This window comes from Rhamphochromis sp. 'chilingali', assembly GCF_963969265.1.
Source record: "Rhamphochromis sp. 'chilingali' genome assembly, chromosome: 17".
Classification (NCBI taxonomy): Eukaryota; Metazoa; Chordata; class Actinopteri; order Cichliformes; family Cichlidae; genus Rhamphochromis; species Rhamphochromis sp. 'chilingali'.
In genome coordinates this window covers 10,164,091-10,189,461 of record NC_137944.1, presented here as the reverse complement: position 1 = coordinate 10,189,461, position 25,371 = coordinate 10,164,091, and the positions used below count along the sequence as shown (strand labels likewise).

Sequence of the window (25,371 nt, the reverse complement as noted above, 5' to 3'; positions counted from 1 at the left end):
ATAGTGAGAGGGGAGGTGTGAGCTGTAATTAAGTCGAAGCAAAAGACAGTGCGACTATCTCTGAGGAGCACTGATCTCTTTCATAAAGAGGCTCTCATCGCTGTGGTTGCTATTATGTCAGTTTAGCATATTGTTTGTGTGTGCAAATGAGTGTATCTGTGGATTTTTTTTTATCATGTGCTATTGTTACAACAGCTTTTTTGGGGGGCTTGTATATTTTCCTTAACGATTTAACAGTTGTTGTTTTTTTTAGCACAGCAGCATTTCCGCATATTTGTGATCATTTTAACCTGACAATGGTGCCAGGTGTTTTTTGATCTGTAATCAAGGCTGAATTATTTGGCCTAGATTCAACAGAGTCCTGGAAGTGCCCTACTCAAATCCTCCTATTCGTGATTCCTTCTGGCATTAGTAACACATACACATTGTACAAAAGGGATAGGGCTGGTAATTGTTTGAAATTATTTCCAATACAATACACATTAACTTGTCAGAAATATGAATTTGATTGGCCAGTAAAAAACACAATGCATCACACAAATGTATTAGTAATGGGTGCATTTCCATCTAGCTTGTAGCTTGTTCGAGTTAGCATTTAAGCTAGCATAATGTAACCCTGGCAATAAAAAGGCAACTTGGTGTTGAGTTTCATCATGACAAACCAAATCTCCTTCCAGTTCTCTCCAAAAATCAAATGCCTTGCTGGTGTTGTAGTTGTTATAACTTTGGGCATGTTGAGATTTGTCCAGAAAGCCTTCACTTGTGTAGTTGGGTGTAGTGTTCTAAATAATTCCTTTGGCTAATATTAGCTAACTTTACCACAGTTGCGAAAACAGATGATCTGCTAGCTACCCCATTTAGCTACATTGTGGCTACATTGTGCTACATTTCCTCTGTACACCACCACAGTGGATTGTAAATCAAGCAATCAATTTGAGATTCAAGTACATGCTTTCAGCTTTATTTCAAAGAGCTTTAAGGCAATTTTGCAGGAACTGTTTAAAAATTACAGCCATTTTTATACATGTCAGTGATTAGTGGGCTTCTTTGATTAATGTCAAGTGGTGCTGTGCTCTTTTGACGCTACAAGGGTGGCGGAGAATTGAGGATTGGGAGGGAGCATATCCTGTCACACCCTCTGAATGTCCATGGAAATTATAAACAGGACAAAAAAACTGACATAGCTTACAGGTCAGAAAAATTGAACCAATGCAGAAGTGCCTTAAATCTGATTTCTAATTGAAGGCCATCAGGCAATAGCAGTGGTTGCAAAAAGAGGTGTTATCGAAGTCCATTTAAAAACACATTTCTGACTTTACCTCTTTAAATCCTTCCCAGCTGAATTTATGAGCTCTGTGAATTTATGAACTCTTGTGTCACATTGAATAAAAAAATCTGCTTTTTTTGTCACAAAGTACTTACACACAATAATGTCATAATATTCATTGTTGACTCTGACTTTTTGCTAACAGTTTTACTAGTGTGGGCCGCACAGTAAATATTGCTTATACTTAAGAAAAGGGTTTGAATTCTTAATATTTCCTCCTCCACTGATCACCTTAATGAACTGTAAAAGTAATCTGTGAAAATTCTGGTGCAGAAGTTTTTTTTGTAAGGTCTTCAATTTTTAAGGAGCGTCAACACTCTTTGGACCTGATATGCGAAATTACTTGTGGGAGCATACTGTTTGTATAAATGGAAAGAGGTGTGCTCAGGTGTATTGTCTAGCCATGTGCCTATTGGGACAGAGATGGCAGAGAGCCTGTGCAGTGCGGGCCCTGTTTTAGTAATTGGGGTCAGGGCCCTGCAGCTGCTTGTAGAGCCCACGGGACGATCTGCAGCAGTGGCATTGGGGCCTGTGGATCTCTGAAGAGAGAGGAGGAGGAGGGGGGAGTTGTCATCTAAATCCCTGCATTTCTTCGCTTGGTATTCTGGGCACATTTCCTTTTCTACTTTATTTTTCTTTTTTGGGTACAGTGTTTAATAAATAAATAAATAAATAGTAAAAAAAAAAAAAAAATCCTGCTATTGTGGCCAACCACCCGCTGTGATTAGCAGGCCTGGGCGCATAAAATATTCTGCAGCCAGTATTAAAAAAAGCAACCTGCCAAAAAATAATCTTCCAAATCAGTGCTGGTGCAGTAGAAATCTTTGTTCATTTGTCGTTTCACATGACTGAGTTCACCCTCCTCAAAACCGGTGCGAGTGTTTATTTTTATCATTTGATTGTATGGAAATCAACATCGGAGCCGTCGGGCGGTTGGCTGTTGTAACATCGTGCACCATCTTGTGTAAATAAATCTATGCATGTGATGACATAAGTGCAAACAGCATTCAGCGGATAGATGCAGGCTATGTTTGCAGCCACTGCAGTTGAAGTCTTAAAGATTAGATGGGTTTGATTCTCAAGTGGAGCCACGCCTTCTCTGAACAGTGTTACATTCTTACCATTGATTAAAATGCACCTTCTAATTGGCGTGGAAGAATCCAAGCACAAAGCAGGAACACATCACTAATACACAGATATGTAAAGCATTCAACGAATGCATTTAGGTCGCTCTTTAAATGAATATTCTTGGTGCGGGGCACGAAAAAGATTTGACATTACCACTTAAAGCAGCTTTACACTCGAAGGGGAAACAGTGTCTCCTCCAGCGCTCCAGATTAAATTTTCATATGTAACAGTAGATGAGAGTATGTGTCATTTTCCTCCCTTTCTCCATCAGTTTAAACGAGCCAGCGCTGTAATGCAGGTGCTGAAGTATAAGCCCTCCGTCTTCTTAATTAGCACGATTTGAGCCTCATCGGACAAGGTCTGTTTTTATTCATCAACCTCTATTCATGCAACCCTCTCCTCATGTCATCTCTAACAATGGCATTAACAGACTAAGCAGTTCCGATAGGTTTTAGGGCGCAGCTTCAGATTGCAGGAGATGGAGTTCTGTAACTGATGTCTCTGTGGAGAGTGTGGAGGAGAAGGACGGATTAAATAAGAAATGAAAGGAGTGCCTGGCCTAATGAAAAGTATCTGCTTTGTCCACAGTCTGTGCTTTGTCACTCTCTTCTCCTAAATAAACTGTTGGCAGAAAATTTATACAGCTTCTCCATGCTGACAAAGGATGTTGTATATCTCCCAGCCACAACCGTTTCTCCCTCTCTATCTATCTGTTTTTCTAGTCGGTTGTTGGTGCATCATGGGGCCATTCCTTTAATCTCGCAGTGCACGGGCCGTTTCGTCTGTGCTGCAGTGTCAGTTCAGGTTAGAGTGATTCGGTGGAGTGAACGGTGGAAACATTATTCTTCTTTTTCTGCCCAGGAATTTAGCCAAATTTAAAGCACATTAGGTAATCAATGTCCTTTATCAACCTTTAACAGGAGCTGCAGTTCTTTTGTGCAAATCACTGAGCTGTGTGTATCAACAGCTCCTTCAGTCCTTGCAGGCAGACTATTCTTACTTTGTGCTATGGGGTTCAAAAAAATAGCCATTACCTTCTCAAAGATATTAGATGATCTAAGAAAGCCTTGGCTTCTCTGTGTTGCAGTTAGTGACCGGACCCATCATGGACCAGCAATGAAACAATTTCACACAACAGCATATGCCCTGCAGTGCCAATCTTGCCATCCGCTCCCAACCCAAGCAGGAAAAGTGCAGCACTCAGTTAGAGGGAAATTAGATTTTTGCCATTCATTGCTTTGCTCATCGTGACTTCAGTCCAGTGCTGTGAGTCATAATATGTTAGGTTGGAAGAAGAACTTTAGCAAAATATGGACGATGAAGTGCTTAAGAAATGTGGACGCGGCATCGAAGAGACATGGGTGGTCCTCATTTAATGGAGACTTCTGGCCTGGTTTGTCTCAGGCTGGGCAGCCATATCACCATTACCAGATAATTTGCTCTACATTTACTGTCTTGTAAAGGTCACAAGAGCGCAGCGGTTTAGCTCATCAGTCATAACGTGATTGGATGCCACTAGTCGATGCCTCCATCATGATAAATGATGATAAATGCACCTGTAGCTTCCTCAAGTATATTTTGATTGATCTCTTCTCTCATATGCAGCTTTATACAGCTTTGTGCTCTAAAGAAGTCACCCACTTGATTCTGCCACATGTATGCTTTTAGTTAATATACATTGACACACCCTTAGTGACTTATTTGCATGTCAATACAGCTACACAAGTCTTTAGATCTGTTAGGGGGTGGAAAGGCAAAGAAAAATGATTTCACTGTGTTGTATTTGTGTGATTTGCCTTTTAATTCTTTATTAGATTACTTGAAAACCATAAATGGCAGTGATAAGTCAGTCATCATCAACTTCGTCATCGTTATAGTGATGATAATGGGCCCTGTACACTCTACGAATTAAGTGTCTGTGAAGTTTCTCAGTCATCCAGGTCATCGTAGTCAAAGGAGCTTGCAAAGAAAAGCGTCTGGACTTCTTTAAGTTGCTTGAAGACGTTTCACCTCTCATCCGAGAAGCTTCTTCAGTTCTAAGGGTCAAATGGTGGAGAGTCCCAGATATGAACCTAGTGGGAGAGACCCACCACAGAGGGACAAAAGGACCCCCTGATGATGGCTCAGGCGATTAGAGGATCATCAGGGGGTCCTTTTGTCCCTCTGTGGTGGGTCTCTCCCACTAGGTTCATATCTGGGACTCTCCACCATTTGACCCTTAGAACTGAAGAAGCTTCTCGGATGAGAGGTGAAACGTCTTCAAGCAACTTAAAGAAGTCCAGACGCTTTTCTTTGCAAGCTCCTTTCTCTACGAATTAAGGGAATACTTTTTTGACAGTTTTTTTTAACTCTGCATTTGGTCAGGGACAGTGTCACTACAGCCTACAGAGACTGCACAAATAGTTCTACTCCCGCAGGATGGCTCATCAATATTTGCCATTGCCAGAAGCAGGACCGGTATCTGCTCCTTTGTGCAAGGAGGAACATGCTGAGCACTGCCAGAGCCCTACAAATGTACCTCCAGCAGGCACTAGTGTGACTCTAATGGGCCTCTAATGGGCCCTGTGCTCAGTGCCAGGCACCAGGGCAACATATTTGCTACAGAATTAGCTGGTCCACCACTGGTGCCCTGTGCTTTTCACATATGTGAGTATGTTCACCCTGAACACATGCGACAGACGTGAAAGTGTCTGGAGAAGTTGTTGAGAATGTTGACCGGTTTGGCTGTAGGTCAGTGGTGGTATTCATGGAGGGACACACATACATTTATAGGAGCCCCCATGCTGTTTTGGTCTCTGTGATGCTGCCAGGTTGCAGCTCAGACTGTCCAGGAGGTCAGTGATGCCATGGTCCAGATCATCACCCACGATGTCACTGCTTTCTTAAGGTTTTGAAAAAGGAGTGATGAGCTTAAGCTCAATCTGTCTGAGAAACGAACATAGATACCAAGTAATGAGTGCTTTATTATCCTTTTTGACTTTAACAGGGACCTTGATTGCAAAATGAATAAAATGTTGTATTCAGTAACACTTACAACAAGTGATTGAGACATTAAACACATCAGGAAAGTGTTTGCTGAGATCATAAATCAGTGGAGCCAGAGGGTTTGTTTTGTTATAGAAAATCTCACTTGTTGCAACCAGAATAGGCACTGCTGGCTGTAGGTGCTTTAATACACTAATGCATTGGCTTGACTTTTGTGGCCTGAAAGCTGCATCCATCATAATAAGTTAATGTTTAGCCATATAATCTCTGTTCCATATTTATTATACGTAGGTACCACAGTCAGGAAATGTGGAAAAGTAGCTATGTGGTTACATTTTTTTCACTCCATATTCTCTAATCAAACTCAGTTCTTTCTCATTTGTCCTCCGTATTAGTTTCCTGAGGACAAATGTGCTACATCAGTGGGCTTGCAAGACTGATCCATTATTTTTCTTTTCAGTAGGAGGAACAGATGTCTTTGAAAAATGTATGGTGTTTTTAGAATTTTGGACTTGTCCAATTATATGGAGACTGACGGGTCTAACCACAAAAATTATAATATGTATGCAGAAGGACTTTATGCCAGTGGTCATACAGTATTAACTAAATGTTGTAGCTGCATTTTGTTGCAGCTACAAATTGCCAAAAAAGTAAAGTGTAAATTTTTCAATCAACAATTTAGAAACATAAAATAAAATCTTAAAAACAAAATGCTAACTCATCTGAATCTTAACACTTGGGGCCCTGAATGCGTTCAACATTCAACACATCACACAGCAATGAACTCGCAAAGCTGTAAATGACTCATTGTCATGGAATTAAAGATTATCTTAATACCAGGACTGTAACGTGCAACTTTTCATCTAGACACAGGAGAATAAGGTGGGACCGATTGGTGGATTTCATATAGTTTATGCTTGAGAAAACATGCTGGGACAAGTTGACCTGAAGATATACAAGACACCAAATGCATACTTCTACGTGATCATTTAACTGTCGTAATTAATATTCCATGTTTCAAACACAAGATCGTCAGGTTTATAGTTTTTTAATATTGCTCTACTTGTGGCTTTCTGAGATGCAATCTCTTCAAGCTCCGCTGTCAGACTTTTGAACTTCGACACTCAGAAGTATTTGTCAGGCAGTTCAATTTCAAGGTCTCCTTTAAATACAGGCATACAGTGACATCTCTAACAAGGATGGGTCATCATCCAGAGGTATGTCAGCGAAACACATGCAGTTTAAATTCCAATGGTGGCACTTTGAAAACAACTAAAACTGTGACTGTGTCCTCTTTGAACTCTCTCAGGGAGGGGACGTGCAAGAGCTTGCCTCTCTGTACATCTTTGGTGAACACTGTCAACTTATGCTCAAACGCTAACACATCTTTCAGCATCTGCAGAGCTATTTTTCCTTTTCTCCGGAGACGTTTGTTCTGTGTGTTCGGTGTGTTTAGATAACTCCTCATGTCCACTGTGAAGCTTGTTTTTTTTTCAGACAAGTTGGATCCCTTAGTTGCTGGTTGTTGATGCATGTAGGTCAGTGCTTTGCTATGCATAAAAGTTTTGAGCTGTCTAGACAGCTACTAGACTTAATGTGCAGCAGCAGATCTGAATACATATTGTTGGGCCATCTAGCAATGGGCACAACTGATGGTGGTGTAAACCATTATTTTATTCACAATCTGGATGATGAGGCTCATCACCTCCACACTCTGGACGGGATGTTTGCACACACAGGGCTTCTTGGTGTAAGACACAATGAAACGTGAGCAGTTTTTGAGCCAGTGACTTCTGCAATAAAGCAATAAACCCTTCTGTGTTCCTTTATAGTGGCTGCCCCATCTGCAGCTATTGACACCATGTGGCTGGTGTTTATTCCTTTGGCTTTTAAACAGCCTCACAAATGTCCTCTCCCCATACATCCGCTGCACATCATAGTTCACATCTTTGCACAGCAGTGCTGTCTGTTCAGTATCATTCAGGTCCATTGACTCATCACAGGCAAATGCAGTGTGCTTGTTCTGGAAATTTCTCACCATCACTCCAGCTAGCAGCATTGTTTTCCACTGCCATCTTTTTTTTTCTTGGATTTGAAACCCATAGCTGGACAGCTATTTAGCCCATGTTTACGGCTATAATACACAATTTAGTTGACCATTTAGGTTACACATTTTTACAACTGCAGGAAAAAATCATTTCTAAAAAATCCCGTCCGTATTGATATTCTTATAATTTATTTGTCGAACTCAAAGGAAGTCACAAGAGATACGCCAAAGAGCTGCGTATTCACGACCCCTGGATTGAGACATAAGAATTTTTTTTAAGTGGGATCACTTGTTAATTTAATTCTGTTTTCAAAAAGGTTGAATGTGCATGTGGGTGGGTGTGTGCTCAGGCTGTTATGCACTGAAACTATTGTCGTCATTTAAGTATAAAAAACCTTGGTTAAAGTGAATTTATATGCTGCCCTTGCTAGATTTTTATTTATTTAAGCTGGTAAATCTTCCTGGTAAAGTGTACTGAGTGTACAAAAATCCCAGAAACTGTTGAATTTACAAATACAGATTTGATCATTACCGTTCTGGACATAAAATGAAACCATTTTGTTCTCTGAGCCATTTGTCATAATTAAATTATTCACTCTCAAATTCTGGCCAAAAACAGGTCGCAGTGACCTTAATCTTTGACCATCCTTGAGCGCAAGAGGACAATTGTGCCAAATGTAATTATATCCCTTCCAAGCATTGTCTGATAAATCATATTTACAAAAAGTAGGATGGAAAGGGCTGACACAGAGGTACAAAAACACTCAAAGGCAACAAAACAAAGAGGAAAAAAGAAGAAATAGCACAAAAAATATCTTTATTGTTAATGTGTTTTATTCCCCCTAGCTTTTTAGTGTTTTAAAACTGGCACAAAGGTTGTTCTTTTCCCAGGTAATATTGAATGTCATGGGCTGACTGTGTAAAACAGCCAACACAGTTCGATTCTAAAACAATGCTTTCTTTCTGGATTGTGTCTCTCACACACTTCATTTCCCCTTTACTATAGTAACACCAGTTTATTGGAGAATACCATGTGTATATGTGAAATATTCTAGTTAAAGGTATCATGCAGTGTTTCTAATTACCAGCTTTATTATCAAATGTTTAGTTTTCTTTGGCTCATGCACAAGAATGGACGTTACAGCATGCAGGTAGCATTAATAAAAATCTGGCATTGCTAGTGTGTAAAAAGACATCACGTTACAGAAAAGCTGAGAAAAAAAAGCAGCTCCAAGTGAACAATTCATGATATTTAACATTTAATAAGACGACACAGAAACAAAGTTCTATGAAAAGGTATAACAGATTTACACATATTGGGTGCCATGTTCTTTGGCATTGTTGTCAGAAACCTATGTTGATCAAACAGCTGACAAAGATGATTGTGTGTCTGTCATACTGTGTGCTTTCGTTTTCTTTGGCCCTCTCTTGCACTGCCTCCAATCTTCCTCGTTGAGGCCTGTGAGAATGCAGTTGCAGTGCTTGTAAGAGTCTCCTGCTGGATGAGTATTGATGAGCTGTATTGCCCCTGTCCCCCCACTAAACTTGTCAGGTCTGATACATTGCCTACAAATGCTTAAATGGAAGTGGCAGAGCAGTGGCATAGCTTGATCTGATAGTTTTGAATGATCAGAATGATTGTTTTGGTCAGGCTGAACTAGTCCAGATGACAACAATAGCGGATCCTTTTTTTCAGTTTCAGTTCCTTGAAACTGAAAAAAGAGCAGCAATTCAGTTAATCTGGAAAGACGGAGGCAACAGTGTTGTTTTAATGGGGGTTTCAGTTCTATTTAAAGTTCATGTTCTTCAAACGAGCAGTGAAGGGCAATCTCACAGTTTGGCAGCCATCCATACTAGCTGGGATTTATGTTGGTGAGAAAAAGTCGCCACTCTGCCCTGTGCTGTGTAATCACTGTTATCCATGTAAGAGTAATTGCAAATGAATGTCCTTGTTAAATCTGTATATAGATGATTTAAGTCTGAGAACTGCACAGCTTGGAACAGTGTGATCAATCGAAAACCTTCCACATTTCAGATTTTTTTGATTACCTCTTGGCGTTTTATACCGTACGGCATCTGAGATGAAGAAACGTCTTGTTTTCCATGAATCCTCTTGTTCTACATGCTGTGCACCACATCTGATTTGTTCTCATTATCCTCACCCCTCTTTGGCTTTGCTCTTTCCCTCTCCTCTTTCAGTTTGAGGGCTCTTCACCCAGCTCACGTTTTCTGTCTCGCCCCTCTAATTTATTTCTCCCTCTCCAGGATAAATACTGTGTAAGAGGCTTGTGTTTTCCTCCCGCTCCATCACAACGTATTTATGATGGGCCTGCTGTGTGGGCTATTAGTCAGGGTCGTGTGTTCACTGTAGAAGTGTGCTAAGTTGGACAGTCATACCCGGGGTCCTTCACAGCCACTCTGATTTGCACCTTCCTCCATTAATCTCGCTACACTGCCTCTCCTAGCTGTCTCACTGCAACTCAGAGCTCAACTCAGAGTTATGCGCCTCCTGTTACTTCCTGACATTAACCCTACACATGCCTGCTAATTCAGTTAACACTTTCTGTGGATGCTAAAAGCATAGTAAATCCAAAACACATTATTCGTCTTTTAGGGTAGCCATTGCCCCAAAAGAGTGTCCTATTTGCTACCTTATTGCTCTGATTAAAAAGTTTCTCATTCACCTCCATAGAGATGCTGGCAGAACCTTCAAGTACTGAAAGAAAAGATGCAAATAAAACAGGAAAAGAGGGTGTGATTTTGACCCCCTTATCTGCAACAATGGCCAGAATGACAAAGTCATTCAGTTATCAGTCATGCTGATAATTTTACCCCAATGTTTTCTAATTAAGAGCTAGATTTGACAAACCAAAATTTTAGATCAAGTTTTATGGGTGCATCAGTTTTCAAATCATTTAGATTATTTCATGTTATTTCATGTAAAGGAAAAAATATCTGTCACTCCTACCATACAACTCCCCACTGTCTCACTGTCCTCATTCCAACCTGTGTCTTGCTGCTGGGGGATTCCCATGATGCATTGAGTGTTTCTTCTTCAGTCACCTTTCTCACTCACTATGTGTTAATAGACCTCTCTGCATTGAATCATACTTGTTATTAATCTCTGGCTCTCTTCCACAGCATTTCTTTTGTCCTGTCTTCCTTCTCTCACCCCAACCGGTCACGGCAGATGGCCCCGCCCCTCCCTGAGCCTGGTTCTGCCGGAGGTTTCTTCCTGTTAAAAGGGAGTTTTTCCTTCCCACTGTCGCCAAAGTTCTTGCTCATAGGGAGTCATATGATTATTGTGTTTTTCTCTGTATGGTAAATGGTAAATGGCCTGTATTTGTATAGCGCTTTACTAGTCCCTAAGGACCCCAAAGCGCTTTACACATCCAGTCATCCACCCATTCACACACTGGTGATGGCAAGCTACGTTGTAGCCACAGCCACCCTGGGGCGCACTGACAGAGGCGAGGCTGCCGACACTGGCATCACCGGGCCCTCTGACTACCACCAGTAGGCAATGGGTGAAGTGTCTTGCCCAAGGACACAACGACCGAGACTGTCCAAGCCGGGGCTCGAACCGGCAACCTTCCGATTACAAGGCGAACTCCCAAATCTTGAGCCATGTTGTTGTGATTTGGCGCCGTATAAATAAAATTGAATTGAACTGAATACATGTCCTGCCCCAGCCTCACATACGGCACGAGAAAGTCATGGCACCCATTCACGTACCTTCTCTAGAGCCACAAAGACACAGTGAACCTTCTTCTGACCTTCTCTATACTTCCCCAACCCTCTCAAATCAATCTGTAGTACTCCCTTGGCATGAAGCCACACTGCTGCTCACTGATCGTCATCTCTTTTCTCAGCCTAGCTTCAACAACCCTTTCGCATATCTTCATGTTATGGCTCATCAGCTTTATCCCCGTGCAGTTGCTACAGCTCTGCACATCGCCCTTTCTCTTTAAAACTGGTGCCAATACACTTCTACTCCATTCCTCTCCAAGACTGTGTTAAACAGTCTGGTCAGAAACTTCACTGCTCGCTCTCCTGCACGTCTCTATACCTCCACAGATTTGTCATCTGAGGTGACTGCCTTTCCACCCAAACTTGCTACACATCTTGTCCAGCTCTCTACCTAGCAAATCAAAACAAGACCTATTTTTCCATTAGTGTCCAGTGCAAAAGTGACAAAAAACCTTAAAGTATGCAGTATGACAGACATACAACCATCTTTGTCAGCTGTTTAATCAACATGATGATAATACCAAAAAACACAGCACCCAGTGTCTAGAAGTCTATTTTCAGGATAGAAAAAAGTGTGAATTTCCTTCTTTCGTTTACCATAAGCCTTTCCCTTTGTCACTTCTTTGCCTCCAAGATGCTGGCTATCTTCATTCTGCACTGACATCACTTTGCAGTCTCCTATCTAAGACGAGTTAAGGTTTCGCCACTATTATATGTCACTATATGTTCTTCTCTCTTCTTAAAGTATGTGTTCATTATATCAACTGTTTTTTGCAAATTTCACTACCATCTGTCCGTATGTATTTCTCTCCTTAAAACCTCCTTAAAACCATGCCTTCTTGTCACCTGTGTTCCCTTCACCTACATGCCAATTAAAGTCTGCTCGAATCACCAATCACATTCCCCCTGGGGACACCCAGAGGTTCCCCTACTTCAGCTTACTCCAGAACTCACTCTTTCTTCTGACTGCCAACCTGTGGTATGACTGAAAACTTTGGACATCCCCCCTTCAATTTCCACCTTCAAAGTTATGATGTTGACACTCCTCACCTCCACAACACAATTTACATATTCTTCCTTCAAGTTACAAGTTTCTTCCTCACCATCAAATAAGCCAGCTCTCTGCCTTTACTGGTCATAGTCCCAACATCCATACAGTTAATGCAGCTTATTACCTTGATTGTACAACCTCAATTCCAATAAATTTAGGACGGCATGTAAAACATAAATAAAAATCAGTTTCAATCTATATTCAATTAAATACACTACAAAGACAAGATATCTAATGTTCAAACTGATAAATGTTATTGTTGTTTTGCAAACTTTCACTCATTTTGAATTTGATGCCTGTAGCATGTTCCAAAAAAGCTGGGACGGGGGCATATTTACCACTGTGCTATATCTCCTTTCCTTTTAACAACACTCAATAAGTGTTTGGAAACTCAGGACACTAATTGTTGAAGCTGTGTAGGTGGAATTCTTTCCCATTCTTGCTTGATCTACAACTTCAGTTGCTCAACAGTCCGGGGCCTCCATTGTCATATTTTGCACCTCTGATGTCTCCTTCCTCAATGAGCTCAACAACTTTTATGCTCGTTTTGAGCGAGGGAACCCCACAACCACAACCAAAGCAGACATGACGCCAGACCACCAACCTCTGACTCTCTCCCCCACCGATGTAGGAGCGGTGCTGAGCAGGATCAATGTCCACAAGGCTGCAGGCCCTGATGGCATCCCCGGGCGTGTTCTCAGAGCGTGTTCTGGGGAGCTTGCAGGAGTGCTCACAGACATATTCAATCTGTCCTTGTCCCACGCTGCGGTACCGGCCTGCTTCAAATCCACCTCCATCGTCCCGATACCCAAAAACTCCAACCCATCTTGCCTCAATGATTACCGCCCAGTAGCACTCACCCCCATCATCACTAAGTGCTTAGAGCAGCTGGTCCTAGCACACTTCAAATCCTGTCTCCCCCCCACCCTGGACCCCCACCAATTCGCATACCGCCAGAACAGGAGCACAGAGGATGCAGTCTCCATCGCAATGCACTCTGTCCTCTCACACCTGGACAACAACAACACCTACGCCAGAATGCTGTTCAGCGTTCAATACAATCCACCCCTCACAACTCATCAGGAAACTGACAGACATGGGCATCAGTTCCCTCATCTGCAAATGGTTACTGGACTTCCTGACCAACCGCCCCCAACATGTCCGGCTGGATAACCACTGCTCATCTACAATCACGATGAACACCGGTGTACCACAAGGCTGTGTGATGAGCCCTTTCCTCTACTCCCTCTTCACCCACGACTGCAGACCTGCTGATGATTCCAACACCATCATTAAGTTTGCAGATGACACCACGGTGATTGGCCTCATCAGTGACAACGATGAGGCCGCCTACAGGGAGGAGGTGGATTGTCTGGCTGAGTGGTGCGACACAAACAACCTGCTGCTTAACACCGAGAAGACCAAGGAGCTCATCGTGGACTACAGGAGGAATGCTGACCCACATCCACCCATCCACATTAAGGGGACGGCTGTGGAGCGTGTGAGCAGCTTCAAGTTCCTGGGAGTCCACATCTCCGAGGATCTCACCTGGACGACCAACTGCTCCAAGCTGGTCAAGAAGGCTCACCAGCGCCTCTTCTTCTTGAGGACTCTGAGGAAGAACCACCTGTCCTCAGACATCCTGGTGAACTTCTATCGCTGCACCATCGAGAGCATCCTGACCAACTGTATAACAGTCTGGTATGGGAACTGCTCTGCCTCGGACCGGAAGGCGTTGCAGAGGGTCGTGAAAACTGCCCAGCGCATCGCCGGAGCACCACTTCCTGCCATAAAAGACATCTACAGGAAGCGGTGTCTGAAAAGGGCTGGGAAAATCATCAAAGACCCCAGTCACCCATCACCCTCCTGCCCTCTGGGAGGCGCCACAGGAGCCTCCGGACTAAGACCACCAGGTACCGGAACAGCTTCTTCCCCACAGCTGTCAGACTCCTGAACTCTGCCTCCTGACATCTGACCCACGTTAACACATGGACTGGACATACACACACCCGCAACCACCTACACACACACACACACACACACACACACACACACACACACACACACACACACACACACACAATGGACAACTGTACCCTCGAACACACAATAATAACATGGACTGAACCACCACTCACAACCACTAGCACTTTATATAGCCTCTGTAGAAACTATCTACACCCTCATTTATCTTAACTGCACTACTGTATAGCTCTGTGTAAATAATCATTCTGTACATTCGATAATCTTTAATCCTACAACTGTTTACAACTTGCATAGTTCCCATTTCTGTATAGCTGTATATCTCAGATTCTGTAAAGTTATTTATTTCATATTCTGTATAGTTTTTCATATTTATATCCTGTTCATAGCCTGTACATAGCTTGTACTCACTACAGCCTGTACATACTTATAGTTATAGAATATTCACAACATACTTCATACCGTGTACATTATAACATACCATAATAGACCCATTTCTGTAATATACTCACATGTCTATATTATTGCTAATATATATTGTAATATATCTATATCATTAAAGCACTTCTGGATGGATGCAAACTGCATTTCGTTGCCCTGTACCTGTGCATGTGCAATGACAATAAAGTTGAATTCTATTCTATTCTATTCTATTCTATATTGCGCCACACATTTTCAATGGGAGATAGGTCTGCACTACTGGCAGGCCATTTTAGTACCCACAATCTTTTACTATGAAGCCACTTTGTTGTAACACATGCAGAATATGGCTTTGCATTGTACTGCTGAGGGGACAAGCAGGGCTGTCCCTGAAAAAGACGTCGCTTGGATGGCAGCATATGTTGCTCCAAAACCTGTATGTACCGTTCAGCATGTATGTGCCTTCACAGATGTGCAAGTTACCAATGCCATGGGCACTAACACACCCCATACCATCACAGATGCTGGCTTTTAAACTTTGCTGTAATAACAATCTGCAATCAATCTGCAAACAATCTGGTCCTTTTCCTCTTTTGTCTGGAAGACACAAGGTCCATGATTTCCAAAAACAATTTGAAATATGGACTCGTGAGACCACAGCACACTTTTCAGTCAGTCCATCTCAGATGAGCTCGGGCCCCATCCTTGCTTGTGAACGACTGGGCCATTTGGGGATGATTCTTTTATACCCAATCATGGCAAACTATTTCCAATCAAAATTTTCACCAGTGGAATGTTGAAAACAGGTGTTTTTTGAACATTCCTCAACTTTCTCAGTCTTGTGCTGCCTTGTCCCAGCTTTATTTTTTGGAACGTGTTGCAGGCATCAAATTCAAAATGAGAGATATATTTTCCTTGTAGTGTATTTAATTGAATATAGGTTGAAAACAAAGAAGAACAGATGTAAAAGTAAAATATGAATTTTCGATAACGTGTCAGTAAAAAAGGTGTAAAAATAGAGCTTAACTCAGATTGAAGACGTCATCACATACTTTTAAAAAATGACTTCACAATTGACAAAAAAAAATATGAAACACACTTTAATAAATCATTTAAAAGTAGAATATTGAAAATTCATCACATCTGGCCCCTTTTCACTGACTAGCCAAGGGAATCACATTTACACAGATCACACACGAGACAAGAGACTAGCAAAATAAATCAGGAAACTAAACATGGGAGCATCTAACACAGAAAGGCAAAACAGACACACAAGGACAAGAAAATTGAAGCTCAGGTAATAAACTTTAAAGAATAACTATAATTACAAATTCTGATAGCAAACACAGTCAAAAATGAGAATAAAATCATGGAAAACATATCAGGAAATGAAGCTACAATAAATGACAAAAACAAAGAAAAAACTAAGCAGATAATAAGAGATTTTATTTTATTTTATTTTACCACCTGTTTGGTGGTTCTAGCATAAATAAATACACACCCCAAAATTCACTGTTTGATGAATAAAATCTTTATTTTTTTTTTTTACATTTTTTCTAGTATTAAAACCCAGTGAACTGAATACTAATCATCTTGTTACAATGCAATGTTTTTCTACTAACATTTGGGACATGGTATTCATTGTTGCTGAGCAGCCTCCTCCCTCAAGACAATCATCTCAACAAAACGCCTCAGGTACAACTTATCTCACTTCTGTTGCCAGGTTAAGAGCACAAGCCCTTTAGATCAGGGGAGTTTGGAGGCCAGGTTAACAGGATACACTGTAACAAGTCAAATCCGCGGAGGCCCCACTCGCAACGCAAAGGATCTGCTGCCAATTAAACTGGTGCTAGACAGGTGTCCACAGGTCAGAACGTTTTTGGGCAGCACAAGGTGAACCTTCCCTGGCTGCTTGTTGTGAATATTCAACGTGATGGCATTGTGATTACTATGTCCTGCTTCTGAAGCAATGCTAAATCATATGAAACCACAGGTGAATTACATATTTTATTTTACTGACATTCTGTGCATATTAGTTTGCTTTACACACACATAATGGCTTACTGTAGGTTATTGCATTCAACCAATGTAAAATAATGACAATGTTTGAAAATCATTACATTAAATAGGTTTTCAAATTTTGAAACAGGTGATACTTTATACTCCTGCTATTGTAAGCAAACCTCATGGTAAGATGAAAAAAAAAAAACATATGGATTTCTTGTGTATTCTTTTGTCACATAAAGCTACAAAAACAGCAGAGTATTAATCCACTACTGAAAACAGTCCCTAGACAAAGTGTACCATTGCCAACATTTGGTAAAAACTACAACGCACGACTGTTTTTCTAAATCGCCACCTAAACAGAAAGAAGCCTGAACATGATATTTATTAACACATTTAAAAACACATAAGAAGGATTACTTTTATTGGAATTCAGGCAAAATCACACCATACAACACTAGGAGGATTTCTCTGAGCATCAGTCTCATACAAAACTAGTAAGAAAACACATTTCATGGCTTGCCAACGTGGGATCTGATGAAACACTGCAATCTATTTAAGCCTGGAGCAAAGGAGCGACTTCAAAATGAACCTCCAGCTTTGGATAATGGATGACTTGATAATTTAAATGTCTGCTTTAATAGGGTTATAACAGTCCATAGTTACGTTGGGTGTCCCTGAATACCTTTTCTAAGGGAAACCCAGACAGATAACATATTCTCTGTTTTGTATCTTTGAACAAGCTCAGGTCGTGTTTACCTCTCCTACCTTTTAAAAAGGCAACTGCCTTATTCTTGCATATTTTATTCATTTTTCCTTTTTATTGTTCTCCCCTTGAGGAGCTTGTCAGATGTGGCAATTCTTCACAAAGTTACCTCAGGGCCCACATCTCTGGGTGTTATTGGTGCTCTGCAAGGTCCTACGTTGCTCTGGGACTGTGCCTAAAAGAGCTGCGCTCACCTCTGATAAGCAATTAGCATTCTAAAGGCTGTTTTTTTTTCTCTCATATTCAAATTATTATTTGTAAAAAGCAGCAATCATGCACTCACTTTGGCCATATTCACCATTGCTGTGATGAACACAAATAATTCCCATTGATGTTACAGCTTCAGCCTGTGGGACATTGACAGATTCATTATAATTTTATTCATTTTTTAAGTAAACATCAAAACAGCCAACGCACCCAGCTAATGCGTGTGTCTGACGTGTGCGGTCCACACACAGACACATCACTATGAATTCAACAGAACGCATGTGGCTTTTCTAATTACATGGGCTCTCCCTCCTGCTGCCAGAGAAGCTCATTTGGGCATTGAGGGAAACGCGTGTGCTAAAAAGTAAAGGAGACTTGGAAGGATGAGCCTTAATGAGGGGAGTCAGTGAAACGTGTCTGATGGTGACGTTTCTTCCTGGAGCTGGAGGGCTTTCAATGAAAAGCAGGCCTCAACTGCAGACCCCGCTCCACTGCCCAGCCCTCTCATCCTCAGATAACCGGGCACGACGCAGCACAACAAGCAGCCCGTACTCAGGAGGCAATTAAGGCTCTGATATGCTTACACACCCGGAAACACTTGCTTGGCTGCAGGCAGAGGGGAAGAAGGCCGGGGCAGTGGGGAAGTTCACTGGTGGTGTGGTGGTGATATTTGTTTGTCAGCAGGAACAGAGAAAACAGCGGTCCAAAATTAGCTGCCTTGCTAGTTTAATGCAACATCCAATACTTCCTCTGACTTCAAAACATATACATTACTACAGAAAACAGATGGAGCTTCTACGCACAAGACAAAAGCAGTATTGAGGGAGCAAGCCAAACGGGATGCTATTAAGCTGAAGCTGGCACAGAGTCAGAGTAGCTCTTTAACACCAGCAGCATGGCTGCCAAGCCTTAATACGATCTGTTAGTGAAGAGGGTCCTGGGACCGCAGTGAGCTCAGGGTGTTTGTAGTTAGACAGAACAGCGTTAGGCCTGTCTTTAAGCCAGGGCCAGACTGAGAAATGGCTATTTCAGAGGATTGGTGACAGGCTGGTGCTGCACCGTATGTCTTATAAATGAGTATCTCTCCTGCATCCCACACCATTATTTCTAAGCTACCCTCTGGCAGCAGGTCCCATGCTACTACTCTCTGGGCAGGTGGAGCTGCACAGATCACACTTTGTTTTTAACCTGAGGAGACTCATTTGAGTCTGTAGAAGCACTGGTTAGATTCATTCCTGCTTTTTCCATTTGTGCTGAATTTGACTGCTCGGGCTGCAGAAACAAGGACCTTGTTGACAAAGTTACCTTAGGAAAGCTGTGGATTATTCCAAGTTAGGTTTTTTGTTATTGCTCCATTTATATGCCCTATTGATTACGATGCCATTATAAATAACGTGGAATTGAAAATTTCAAAACATAACGACATTGCCTGGGCAACTGGGCACAAGCAAACGGCTCAAGGTAGGTCATGAAAAATCAAATTTAGCCCAATTAGCTTTCTCTTTTTTTGAAGCTAAAAGCAAAGGTCATTGCTAGTACCAATTACTTGTAGCACAAGGAAACTGGAAGCGTGCACATCTAAAATCTTTTTTTTATCCTAACGCTCTCTGTTTTATTCTGCTTTCTTGTTTATGTGAATCTTCATACCTGTGCTGCACTCGAGAATTCTTGTTTCTTCATCATTCCTCTACCCCCAAGGAGCCACAGTTAATGATGAAGATCTGAGCAATTACTCAACCATTGTTTCCATATTGGAGACAACCAATGGCTACATAATGAAATGAAATGAAACCAATGCTTTTCTGCAAGTGATTCATCCACGAGTCGACCCACAGAAACAATTCTGATAATTAAGTCATTACATTGGCAGCAAACATTTTCTGGCTTCTCTGTTGTGAGTTTTCTGTCATTTTGAAACTATCTCGCTATTTAGACTGCTATTTGGGTACCACAAGCAATCTCACAGAGTCTCTTGGAAATTGTGATGCCGTTTACTGAATAAAGAATTGATAGAATAATCTAGAGAGAAATAAAAAAGATAATTGTTAGTTGTGACTCTTTATGGCTAACACGCATGTATGATCGCAAATTGGTCCTCCCAAGTCCAGAGTATTCATTTTTACATTTTCTCATGTGCACCTGTGTTTTCTGACCAGTTAAACTAGAACATGTCATTTTTTTGACCCCTCGTTTAACAGCCCGGCTTGTGCCTCTAAAAGCCTGTGGTTTGTGTGATAATGGCACAATGGTAAATGTGACCATTAGATGGCAGCTAGGGTTAGGTCACCTTCACAGGCTGAGAGCTGGGCTTGTTGTCCTCCATCAGCTGAAGAATCCCTTTCGCTGCTGTGGCACTGTTGCCCATTATTTGTGGCTTTGGGTGACCTGTGGCTACTGTGTTATTTTCACACCACAGGGCTAATTGCACCAAATGGTGATAGATTTTGAGGGAAAAGATGAGATAGGCATTTCATGCTGACCGCCTGGTGCCAAGCATTAGCTGCAATTTAGTTTACTGCTGCAGAGCTTCTACAGGAGCTGATGCATTTAGACATTTACAATGGGCCTGTGGTGATATAACTAACAATGGAGACTGTAATGCATTCCTTCACCAGTTTTCTTCTGGTAGCAAGTTGCAAAGGCACATTGCTGATAGCTACGAGTTTCATACTTTTTACTTCCTGTGAAACAGTTTGCTTTTTTTCTGCCCCTTGCTGTAGCTGGCTGCACCTTTGATGAGGACTCGGACCCTGGGCTGTGCGAATATCGACAGGGCCAAGAAGATGACTTTGACTGGCAGCTGATCAGGACCTACAACTGGCCACACCCAACTCCAGATCTTTTGCGAGGTAGGCTTCTGCAGGTGTCAGAGTTAAAGTCATTGACAGCAACACAATTTCCACAAGTCTGTTCACACATTCAGGCGGTGATTTAAAAACATGAACATACTCGTCTTCCCTCACACAGTTCCAACAAACAAACTAAAAACAAAAGAAACACCCTTTTATGCAGTACCTCTCCCAACATGACAGAGAAACGTTTCGTGGACCTTTGGACAATGCAAAAATTCAGGTCTTACAACCGCTGGTGTGTACAGGCAGATTGTTGCAGCAAGCCAAACCTGTTGCAGTCTTCTTATTGACACATGTTGTGTGTTTTAACAGAATTGTAAAACTGTGAATACAACATTTACCGCAGTACAGTGGCATAAATCCAGCTTTAGACTGACCCCAAAAACTCCATTGACAGGCAGGAGTGTAGTTGTGTTAGTGTCTCTGTGTCGTTGATCACAATTTTATTGCACACCTGCCGCAGTGGAGCAGCTCAGTCCAGACCAGTTATAGAGTGTGCTCACACTGGGTAGCTCTCATGTGTGAAAAGCAGCAGCTGGAAAAGAACATCTGCTCTACACCGAGTACTTTGAGCTCTTCTAAAAAAGAATTGTATTATTTCTGCTGCAAATATACAGCATACCAATTTGTAAGTGAGCAATGGGCAGAGGAAAGCAGCAGGATGTTTTTGTATACCAGGTTTGAGGTTGGTAGAATTCATTTAGACATCATTGGCGTGGCTTTTTACTACTTAAGGGAAGTGTATTTGTCTTTAGATCCTCTCTAAAGCAATAAGCAATTCAAAGTAGTTCAGCAGAGACAGAAAAGGCTGAAAAGCTGAAAATTGTGTATAAGAAACAAGAAAGAGAAAAGTGTAGCTGACTATAATTAACGGACTAACAATAATATAACAGATAAGAACACAAGTTTACATTTCAACCCAGTTTATAACAGCTGAGTGAGATAGGACACAGTAGGCAGATCTGTCCCAGACCACTGGAGATGTTTCTTAATGCACTTCAGAAGTGTATTTAGGTCCTAAACGGCTTCATAAACCAACAGAAGTATTCTTAAAATTAACAAGCCTAACCCGCTGGAGGTTCCTTTCTGTCATTTTAATGGCAGCTGTCTCCAAAGCCTGGAAGTGCTGACAGTCCATTGCTGGCTTTACTTACTGCCTTACAGCCACAGCGAGCCATGCAGCTTAATAATGCTTTAAACATTTTTTTCTTTTTTGCTTCAGTTTTGCTTCCCAGTTAAACCCTACCTTACGGCAACTTGTTGGTGCAGAAGACCTGCTGATCACAAGGTTTCGTTGAGCGAGGTGGCTTTTTCTTTTACACTTAACCCTTGTGTGGTGTTCGTATTTTTGTTACTCAGCCAGTGTTCATGGGTCTGGTGGACCCGCTAGAGTTTTGGCTTTCCAAATTAACACTATCAAACAATTTTATGTTAAATTACTCAACAGATGTTTCCTTCATCCCAATTACAAGACATATGAACAGCAAACATGGTTAATTTTTTCCCTTTACCTTTGTTAGATCACATTTATGAATTAATGTGCTTCTCGTTTTTCTTTTATATAAAATGTTATAAATAAATCAGTTATAATCAAGTGGAGTGAGTGGAAAGACACAACACATTTACACGTGAAAAAATAATTAATTGTTTAATTTTTCTTTTGAAAAAAACTGAACACGGGTCTCACAGACCCGAACACCATACAAGGGTTAAATTACTAATAGCTCAGTGTTATAGTTATGAAAAAATCCTCAGGACATTGGTTGCTTTTTCACTCATTTTCAGTTAATCCTAAATTCTTGTAACTGACATTTTTTTGAAGAAAAACTACAAAGCAGATGCAGGTGGTAAGACACAGATGACTTAAACTGCTGATTCAGGGACCAGCCTGAGAACTATTCCTCCAGACCACTTAAAAAATCAGAAAAAATTCGGGTTCTTTGGAGGTAAGGGTATATAAGGGTTCTAATGCAGTGTGGTGTCACATAATAGATCTAATGCGATTGGGTAAAATGGTTAAACAATGTGTTTTAGACACATTCTACATAGTATGTTATCAAAAGTAAAGTCTCATAACCTTCTTAGATTCTATCTTTTTTCTGTTAGAAGCTTTTTCATTTGGATGTTCTGAATATGTGAAAAATCTATGACAAACCCAAACTCTGCCCTTAAACCCGACCCCAGAGGTGCACTGATGTTAAGAGGTAAAATTATTGCTCATCAGTAGGAATGATAATCTGCAGTTCCTTGCAACACTATGTTATATATATCCCAAAGGCTGCTGAGGTAATTAATGAGTATTTGAACCAAGTAGGTGAAAAGCTGCAGGTGATCCCTGCAGGTCTTCCAGCTTCCACTGCCAGTCTCTTATTCACCATTAGCTTAGTCGCTGAAAGATTTCTGGCTTCAGCATGGACGTGCACTCCTCTGGCCTCTCATTAGTCTTATTTTTGGCACACCTCTGTGCCATAAGCCTTGAGAAAAATGTTTGTCTGTGCTGTACACAACCACAAAAAATGTGAAACCATCAAAGTAAAGTGAATCACGGTTGGAAGAATATAGTATATACTAACGAAAAAGGAAATGCTATGAAGGAAATGGCTATAAGTACAGCACCCACATTTAAAACTCCAATCTCATGGAAAAGCATCAATCAACCTACTTAGCTTTGCAGTCTCGTTCTTGATACTTGAGTTATTTATTTTGCAAAACCCAATGCGAGCCCCACAAGGCTCACATTGGGAGGCATTTACCATCTAGCCCAGATACCAAGTTATAAACAGTACTGTTGTTGTGCAAAAACACACAATGCAGAATAACCCACCATTCAGCTATAAAGCTGGCTTGCCACTGCTTTTATGTGCTGTGTTATTTTCCAGATGGTTCATTATACTCTGTGGATGTTCACACTAAAATAATGACATATTTAATGAAAACAAATTTCCCACGAATTAGTTTGAGGCATTCCGTCTTCTGGAGGGGAACTTCAGGTCCAAAACTCAAATCTTAATCCATTTCAGAGCAATCCTGACAGGATAACTCAATGGTTTCTCAACTGGGGAGGGTGTGAAGAAAAGGGAGCTACACTGATGTTGCTGCTAGTTTTATGACAGATATTTTCAAATGTTTTGCCAAAAACAACCACAAGATTTAAGTAAATGTAGTTCTAGAATTGAATAAACAAAATATATATTTTAATGTGTATTTGTCTACAATGTTTATTACTTCAAAGTTATGTTATGTGGCAAATATTGCCAAATATTTTGTATTTACAGACTTTTCAAGCTGTCAGTTTGGTATAAAACAGGTTGCAAAGCTCACATCAAATAGCTAAATCTTCAGCTGCCAAATATCTGGCATCAGGAGATTTAGCTATTTGATGTGTACGAGGCTTATATCAGAAAGATTTCTTTTTTTTTTTTTTTTTTTTTTTTTTTTCTTAAATGACATCAGAAACAGCAGTATGCGACATTACGTGATGGCAGAGCTTCAGTTCATCCTTTGTCATTTTTTTTTTTTTTTTTTTTTTTAATAGATAGGACAGGGGGAATGAATGAGAGAAAGAGGGGGAGAGAAAGAAAGAAAACCAAAGGGGAGAAGAGACGGTGAGAAGGGGGGGGAAGAGAGAGAAAAAAAAAAAGAACTCCTGGGTCACCTGTATGGAGAAAAAAAAACGAACAAACAAAAAAAACAAACAGAGGAGACAGCAAACAACAAAGAGCAACATAATAATAGAGAAAACAAAGCACCATCACAATAAACTAGCTAGTCATAGATATCAATATTTACTAAATAATAAACGATATTGTGCAGCACGCAAGATAGACAGCGCGCAGTGTGCTTTGAGGCAGCAGCCAAGAAAGCTTTAGTCCGCGTCTGTGAATACCCATGTGTGCATACCTGTGTGGATCAGCATGCTTGCATTCCAAAGGTTTCTCCATGTAATGATCTGCTAGGGAGTGTGGGGGGGCCACAGCCCCGTCCTCCAGGGTGTGAAGCGGGTATGGAGGAGATCAAAACTCCAGACATCCAGAGGCCCCCAGAACACAAGAGACCATGGAAGACCAACGGAGGGGCAGCCGCGCCACTGTTCCAGTAAGAGCTGAGGAGAGTCCCAGATGAGGGCTCGCCCAGCAGCCGCGGAGCAGAAGCCAGGGGGAGTTGCAGTGATGCGCCCGTGAGCTCCGCCGGCCCCCAGCTGTGCCTGAGTGACCGAGCCCCAGGCCGAGAGGCCGGGGGCACCCCACCTCCAAAGGGGCCCGAGCGAGCCCCAGGCCCCAGGCCCCGACAAGCGGCCGCCAAGGAGTGAGCCGGTGTGTACCCGGACGCCCACCCCCAGACACAAAGAACCACCAACACACCGACACCTGAGGGAGTCCGCCACCGGCAGGGGAAGTGGTGGTGGGTGGAGATAGGCCTCCAAACCTTGGAGGGCCTGAGGTGTCCCCAGAGAGGTGGCGTCTGATACCCAACCTGACATATAGACACAGACAGGCACACACAGACACAAACATCCATTCCCACCCTCATACTCTCATATGCACTCACTCCACACTCAACCAACGTGGAGACAGACATAAAGAGACGCTGTACACACAATCACACTCCCCAAGCGTACTCTACAATCTTTCTGTACTATATCAGAAAGATTTCTGATATAGTACAGTACTGCAGTATTTTAGAAACCTTATATGACATCTTATGGCTTAAGTCCTCTGAAAAACTTAATATGCCCTCAGTGCTTCATGAGGAAATGTGATGGTAAGTAGCAGCCAGGTGCTTCTAATCTTGTCCACTCGATTAACTGATCATCTGCAAGTGCAACCACCCGATAAAACCAGAGCTTCTTTC

At 41.6% G+C, this 25,371-nt stretch overlaps 1 protein-coding gene across 3 annotated transcripts in view; it reads left to right on the top strand.

The window, feature by feature from the left end:
* Positions 1-25,371, top strand: part of LOC308384655 (receptor-type tyrosine-protein phosphatase U-like) — a 259,383-nt gene that overhangs the window by 57,465 nt on the left and 176,547 nt on the right. For all 3 annotated transcript variants that reach the window (XM_080863197.1, XM_080863196.1, XM_080863195.1), the window contains exon 2: positions 20,389-20,517. In XM_080863197.1, coding sequence (XP_080719323.1) covers positions 20,389-20,517 — 129 coding nt within the window. The remainder of the gene's footprint in view (positions 1-20,388; positions 20,518-25,371) is intronic.